The sequence below is a fragment of the Alexandromys fortis genome, unplaced genomic scaffold (assembly GCF_014885135.2).
Source record: "Alexandromys fortis isolate MF-2015 unplaced genomic scaffold, M_Fortis_MF-2015_v1.1 scaffold_343, whole genome shotgun sequence".
NCBI classification, from domain to species: Eukaryota; Metazoa; Chordata; class Mammalia; order Rodentia; family Cricetidae; genus Alexandromys; species Alexandromys fortis.
Window position 1 is genome coordinate 256,048 of NW_026068262.1, and position 8,141 is coordinate 264,188.

The window sequence follows — 8,141 nt, forward strand, 5'->3', positions numbered from 1 at the left end:
TTTCCAAAGTGGTTGCACAAGTTTGCATTCCCACCAGCAATGGATGAGGGTACCCCTTCCTCCACAACCTCTCCAGCAAAGGCTATCATTGGTGTTTTTGATTTTAGCCATTCTGACAGGTATAAGATGGTATCTTAAAGTTGTCTTGATTTGCATTTCCCTGATCACTAAGGAAGTTGAGCATGATCTTAAGTGTCTTTTGGCCATTTGAACTTCTTCTGTTGAGAATTCTCTGTTCAGCTCAGTGCCCCATTTTATAATTGGGTTGATTAGCCTTTTACGGTCTAGTTTCTTGAGTTCTTTATATATTTTGGATCAGACCTTTGTCAGTTGCGGGGTTGGTGAAGATCTTCTCCCAGTCAGTGAGTTGCCTTTGTGTCTTAGTGACAGAGTCCTTTGCTTTACAGAAGCTTCTCAGTCTCAGGAGGTCCCATTTATTCAATGAGGCCCTTAATGTCTGTGCTGCTGGGGTTATACATAGGAAGTGGTCTCCTCTGCCCATGTGTTGTAGAGTACTTCCCACTTTCTCTTCTATCAGGTTCAGTGTGTTTGAACTGATATTGAGGTCTTTAATCCATTTGGACTTGAGTTTTGTGCATGGTGATAGATATGGATCTATTTTCATTCTTCTACTGATTGACATCCAGTTTTGCCAGCACAATTTGTTGAAGATGCTCTCTTTTTTCCAGTGTATACTTTTAGCTCCTTTATTGAAAATCAGGTGTTCATATGTTTGTGGGTTAAAGTCAGGGTCTTCTATTTGATTCCATTGGTTGAATTCTCTGTTTTTATGCCAATACCAAGCTGTTTTTTTAATATAGTAGCTCTGTAATAGAGTTTGAAGTCAGGGATGGTAATGCCTCCAGACGATCCTTTATTGTATAAGATTGTTTTTGCTATCCTGGGTTTTTTGTTTTTCCACATAAAGTTGATTATTGTCTTCTCCAGATCTGTGAAGAATTTTGATGGGAATTTGATGGGGATTGCATTGAATCTATATAGTGCTTTTGGTAGAATTGCCATTTTTACTATGTTGATCCTCCCAATCCAAGAGCAAGGGAGATCCTTCCATTTTCTGGTGTCTGCTTCAATTTATGTTCATGAGGGAGACTGGACTGTAATTCTATCTCTTTGTTGTGTCTTTGCATGCTTTGGGTATCAGGGTAACTATAGCCTCATAAAAGGAGTGTGGTAATGTTCCTTGTGATTCTATTGTTTGGAACAATTTGAAGAAGCTTGCTGTTAGGTCTTCTTTGAAATTCTGGTAGAATTCTTCGCTGTATTCCCCTCTTTTCTCTCCTCCCATTCTCTCCCCAACACCTTTCTTCTGCCTGACCCCGGTTCACACCTCCTCAATATCCATTCCAAAAATGTAGGCCCTCACATGGAAGTCAACAAGGCATGGCAGATCAAGTTAAGGCAGGACTGTGCTCCTCTCTTTGCATCAAGGCTGAGAAAGGTATCTCACCATAGGTAATAGGTTCAAAATGTCAATTCATGCACCAGTGTCAGCTTCTAGTTCTACTGCTAGGAGCCTAATAATCAGATCAACCTACACAGCTGTCACCCACATGCATTGGCCTACATTTCTCCCATACAGACTCCCTACTAGTCTAGAGTCCATGAACTTCTATAAACTCAGGACAGCTGTCTCTGTGGGCTTTCCCATCATGAACTTATGCTACCCCCTTGCTCAGATAGTCCCTTCTCCTCTTCAGCTGTATTCCTGGAGCTTGGCCCAGGGCTTGTCTATGGATCTCTGCATCTGCTATAGATGATCTTTTTGATATGTTCTTGGATTTGTTTTGAAAGTATTTTATTGAGTATTTTTACATCAATGTTCATAAATGAAACTGGTCTGTAATTCTCTTTCTTTGCTGTGTCTCTATGTGATTTTGGAATCATGATAGCTGTGGCCTCATAGAGAATTTTGTAGACTGAGGAGATGCATCCGGAGTGATGAGTGTGTGGCAGTCTGGCCAGATGGTCCCGGGAATTGAGTACAGACCCCCTCCAATTCCCTAAATGTTTCTGGCCATTCTGTGGGGCATCTCCCTAGCTACTGGCTTTCTCTATTTACCCCATCCCATCTTGCCCTCAAGCACTCCTTTCGATCTCTGGTGTCCTAGGATCTCTCAACTCAGCCGGCTTCAGTGCTAAGGGTCTAGGAGCCAGTGGTGAGTGCTCCTGCTGCAGGGGTTCTTTGTTCCACATTACACTGCCCCCTCAAGCACACCCTTTTGTCAGCAAGGTCCTCATCCCAGCAAGAGGTCCTGCTCCTGTGCTGAGGAGATCCATCCTGAGTGGTGAGTGTGTGGCTGCCAGGCTGTAAGGTCATAGGAATGGAGTACAGGCCCCCTCTAATTTACTAAACATTTCTGGCCATTCATCGGGGAGTTTCCTCAGCTACTGACTTTCTTTATTTACCCTATTCCATCTTGCCCACAAGCACTCCTTTTCATCTGCAGGGTCCTTAAATTCATCAGCACAGCCTGCTTCAGGGTGGAGGGGATCTGAGAGCAAGCTCCAGTACTGAGGGGACCTAAGAGAGGGCAGACCAAGAAAAACGACCAAGTACACTGTCAGCCACAGCAAAGATTGGACCAAGACACCAAGACTCTCCTGGCCATATTTGAAGGAAGACATGGGCAGGTGCCAATGCAAGAATTCCTCCAACAACCTGAAAAGCAACATAACACCAGAATCCAGCTAACACACAACAGGAAGACTTGAACACCCTAATCCAGAAGAAGTAGAAGAAATCGACTTTAAATGTAACATTTTGAAAATGATAGAGACCCTAAAACAGGATATGAAAAACTCTCTTAAAGAAATGGAAGATAAGACAAACAAGAAGTTAGAAGAAATAAATAAATCCCTCAAAGATACCCAAGAAAACCAAGAAAAGGCAGGTAAATAGGTAAAGGAAACAGTTTAAGACTTGAAGACTGAAATGGAGGCAATAAAGAAAACACAATCCGAGGAATGGCTGGATATGGAAAATCTGGGTAAATGAACAGGAACTACAGACACAAGTATAACCATAGAAATACAAGAGGTAGAAGGAAGAACCTCAGGCGTTTAAGATACTATAGAGGAAATAAACTCATTGGTCAAAGGAAACAGCAAACCCAGCTAATCCTTAACACAAAACATCCAGGAAATCTGGGACATCATGAAAAGACAAAGCCTAAGAATAATAGGGTTAGAAGAAGGTGAAAAGTTACAGCTCAAAAGTCAAGAAAATATATTCAACAAAATTATAGAACAAAACTTTCCCAACCTAAAGAAGGATATTCCTATGAAGGTACAAGAAGCTTACAGAACATCAAATAGACTTGATCAAAAAAAAATCCCCTCACCATATAATAATCAAAACACAAAAGAATATTAAGAGCTGCAAAGGAAAAAGTTTAAGTAACATATAAAGGTAAACCTATCAGAATTAACCTTACTTCCTTATGGAAACCACGAAAGCCAGAAGGTCTTGGATAGATGTGCTGCAGACACTAAGAGACCATGGATGCAAGCCCAGACTACTATATCCAGCAAAGTTTTATTTCACCATGGATGGAGAAAACAAGATATTCCAGGACAAAAACAGATTTGTACAATATGTAGTCACAAACCCAGCCTTACAGAAAGTACTAGAAGGAAAACCACAATCCAAGGAAGCCAACAAACCCAAAATAACACAGACATCTGACAACCCTCCACCAGCACAACCCAAAGAAGGGAAACACATGAACATTACCACCAGAAAAAAATAACTAGAGTTAACAACCACTGGTCATTAATATCACTTAATATCAATGGACTAAATTCACCTATAAAAAGGCACAGGATAAAAGAATGAACACGAAAACAGGATCCAACATTCTGCTGTTTACAAGAAACACACCTCAACCTCAAAGACAGATACTACCTCGGAGTAATGGGTTGGGGAAAGGTTTTCCAAACAAAAGAATCTAAGTCACAAGCATGTTTGGCTAAATAACATCTAACAAAATGATTTCAAAGTAAAATAAATCAGAAGTTATGGAGAAGGATACTTTATACTCAGAGCAGGAACAATTCATCAGGATGAAGTCTCAATCCTGAATATCTAATATAAAAGCACCCGCATATGTAAAATAAACATTACTAGAACTCAAAGCACACATCAAATCCCACACCTTAATAGTAGGAGATTTCAACACTCCTCTCTCACCAATGGACAGGTCAACCAGAGACAAACATAACAGAGAAATAAGAAAATTAACAGATGTAATAAATCAAATGGACTTAACAGACATATATGGAGCATTCCACTCAAACAGGAAAGAATATACCTTCTTCTCAGCATCTCATCACACCTTATCAAAAATTAATCACATACTCAGTAACAAAGCAACCATCCACAGATACAAAACAATTGTAGTAACCACGTGTGTCTTATCAAATCACCATGGAATAAAATTAGAATTTAACAACAATTCCACCCACAGAAAGCCTACAAACTCATGGAAACTGAACAGTTAACTACTGAACAACCCCTGGGTCAAGGAAGAAAGAAAGAAAGAAAGAAAGAAAGAAAGAAAGGAAGGAAGGAAGGAAGGAAGGAAGGAAGGAAGGAAGGAAGGAAGGAAGAAAGATCTTCAATGAATTTAATGAAAATTAAGACACAACATACCCAAACCATGGGACGCTATGAAAGCAGTACTAACAGGAAAGTAAACAGCACTAAGTGCCTACATAAAGAAAATGGAGAAAGCTCACATTAGAGAATTGACAGCACACCTGAAAACTCTAAAAGAAGAAGAAGAAGAAGAAGAAGAAGAAGAAGAAGAAGAAGAAGAAGAAGAAGAAGAAGAAGAAGAAGAAGAAGAAGAAGAAGAAGAAGAAGAAGACTCACCCAGGAGGAGTAGAAGCCTGGAAATAATCAAACTGAGGGCCAAATTCAACAAAATAGAAATACAGAAATCAATCCAAAGAATCAATTAAATAAGGAGCTGGTTCTTTGAGAAAATCAAAGATTGACAAACTCCTATTCAAACTTATCAAAAGGCTGAGAGAGAATATGCAAATTAACAAGATCAGAAATAAAAGGGGGACATAACAAGAGACACAGAAGAAATACAAAGTATCATTAGATCTTACTACAAAAGCCTGTATGACACAAAATTGGAAAATATAAAAGAAATACATATTTTTCAATAAGTACATAATACCAAACTTAAATCAAGACCAGGTGCACAATTTAAATAGAACTATAAATCACAAGGAAATAAGAGCTGTCATAAAAAACCTCCCAACCAAAAAAAGCCAAGGACCAGATGACTTTAATACAATCTTACCATAACTTCCAAGAAGAGCTAATACCTATACTCCTTGATGTGTTTCACACAATGGAAACAGAAAAGTCATTGCCAAACTCATTTTATGAAGCTACAGATACCCTGATACCAAAAGCACACAAAGACTCAACCAAGAAAGAGAATTACAGCCCATTTCACTCATGAACTTCGATACAAATATTCTCAATAAAATACTGGCAAGCCGAATGCAAAAACACAACAAAAAATTATCCATTATAGTCAAGTAGGCTTCATCCCAGAGATGCAGGGCTGGTTCAACATATGAAACTCTATGTAAACCACCATATGAATAAACTGAGAGAAAAAAATATGATCATTTCATTAGATGCTGAAAAGCATTAGACAAAATTCAAAACTCCTTTATGATAAAGATCTTGGAGAGATTAGAGATACAAGGATCATATCTAAATATAATAGAAGCACTATACAGCAAGCCGACAGATAATATCAAATTAAAAGGAGAGAAACTCAAAGCCGTTCCATTAAAATCAAGAACAAGACAAGGCTGTCCACTCTCTTCATATTTCTTCAATATAGTGCTTGAAGTTTAGCAATAGCAATAAGACAACATAAGGAGATCAAGAGGATTCTAATTGGAGAGGAAGAAGTCAAACATTCGTTATTTGCAGATGATATGATAGTGTACAAAAGTGACCCCAAAACCTCTAACAAAGAACTCCTAAAACTAATAAATACCTTCAGTGATGTGGCCGGATACAATATCAACTCAAAAAAATCAGTAGCCCTCCTATACACAAAGGATAATGAAGTGAAGAGGAAAATCAGAGAAGCATCACCTTTCACAATAGCCACAAATACCACAAAGTATCTTGGGGTAACACTAACCAAGGAAGTGAAAGATTTATTTGATAAGAACTTTAAGTCTTTGAAGAAAGAAAGTGAAGAAGATATCAGAAAATGGAAGGATCTCCCATGCTCTTGGATTGGGAGGATCAACATAGTAAAAATGGCAATTCTACCAAAGGAAATCTATAGATTTAATGCAATCCACATCAAAATCCCAATAAAATTCTTCACAGACTTTGGGAGAACAATAATCAACTTTATATGGAAAAACAAAAAACATAGGATGGCCAAAATAATCCTATACAATATCCTATACAATATCCTATACAATACAATAAAGGTACTTCTGGAGGCATTACCATTCCTGGCTTCAATAATAATTCCTGGCTACAGTAATAAAAACAGCTTGGTTTGACATAAAAACAGAGACATTGACCAATGGAATCAAATCAAAGACCCGGATATTAATTCACAAACCTATGAACATATGATTTTCATCAAATGACTTAAAATTATATAATGAAAAAAAGAAAGCATTTTTTACCAAATCGTGCTGGCATAACTGGATGTCAACCTGTAGAACAATGAAAATAATCCATATCTATCACCATGCACAAAACACAAGTCCAAATGGATTAAAGACCTCAATATAAATTTACCACACTGAACCTGATAAAAGAGAAATTTGGAAGTAGACTACAACACATGGGCACAGGAGACCACTTCCTATGTATAACCCCAGTAGCACAGACAATAAGAGTAACAATGAATAAATGGGACCTCCTGAAGCTGAGAAGCTTCTGTAAAGCAAAGGACACTGTCATTAAGACAAAAAGCAACCTACTGAATGGGAGAAGATCTGCACCAACCCCACATCAGACAAAGGCCTGATCTCCAAAATACATAAAGAACTCAAGAAACTAGACATTAAAATTCTAAATAACCCAATTAAAAAATGTGTACTGCACTGAACAGAGAATTCTCAACAGAAAAAGTTCAAATAGCCAAAAGATATTTAAGGTCATGTTTAACTTCCTTAGCGATCAGGGAAATTTAAATCAAAACAACTTTTAGATACCAACTTTACACCTGTCAGAAGGGCTAAAATCAAAAACACCAAAGATAACCAATACTAGAGAAGATGTGGAGTTAGGGAAACACCATTGCTGGTGGAAATGCAAACTTGTGCAACCACTGTGGAAATCAGTATGGCAGTTTCTCAGGAAACTGGCAGTCAACCTACCTCATGATCCAACAATATCACTCTTGGGAATTAGAAATCACTGCAATAGTATAAACAAATATATGAAAAAATTTTAAAGTTATTTATACAATGTTAAAAGCATCCTATGTTTTAGTAGGACGTAAGCTGAGACTCTTCTTAGAATTTCTAAGTAAATACACATTAACAGAACAGAAAATTACTGTTAAACACTAAATTAGTTAATATTTGTTGTATATTTCTGGATTGTGTTTTATATAAATAAATGCACGGTAAGTTAACTTAAGAAAAGTAGTAAAATGAGAAAAACAAAGTATCATTTAAGTGTAATTTATTATCAATGTACACCTGCAAACAAATAAATGTGTGTTCTCTGATTTTCACCCTCTACGTTATTTCAGGTGTTCTGTGACAAGAATGGAAAACTAAGACAGTGGGCATTACGAGCTGGAACCATGTTCTCAGAATTATTAGAGAACATGTAGAAAAATCCACAGTCAGATGAGATTGCTAACATATTTCACTTGGGGTCACTTTTTACTTATGTACATTCAGTGTAAAACAAGGATTTTATGACACTTTCATTCAATATATAATATCCAGTTATTATTATCTGGATTATCCTTACCCAGTTAGTCTTTCCTGTCTCTCTCGCCACACTTCGACTAGGCCCTGTCCTCTCCAGTAGCCCCACCTTCTACTCTGTGCCTGTCCTGCAGGGATCATGTCTGGGGTCTTTGATATGTGCATCCATT

General features: G+C 37.7%; 1 protein-coding gene across 1 annotated transcript in view; it reads left to right on the top strand.

The window, feature by feature from the left end:
• Positions 1-7,871, top strand: part of LOC126494425 (recombining binding protein suppressor of hairless-like) — a 13,563-nt gene extending 5,692 nt beyond the window's left edge. Inside the window, exon 2 of the mRNA XM_050131792.1 lies at positions 7,788-7,871. Within this exon, the coding sequence (XP_049987749.1) occupies positions 7,788-7,871 (84 nt within the window). The remainder of the gene's footprint in view (positions 1-7,787) is intronic.
• Positions 7,872-8,141: the final 270 nt, after the last annotated feature.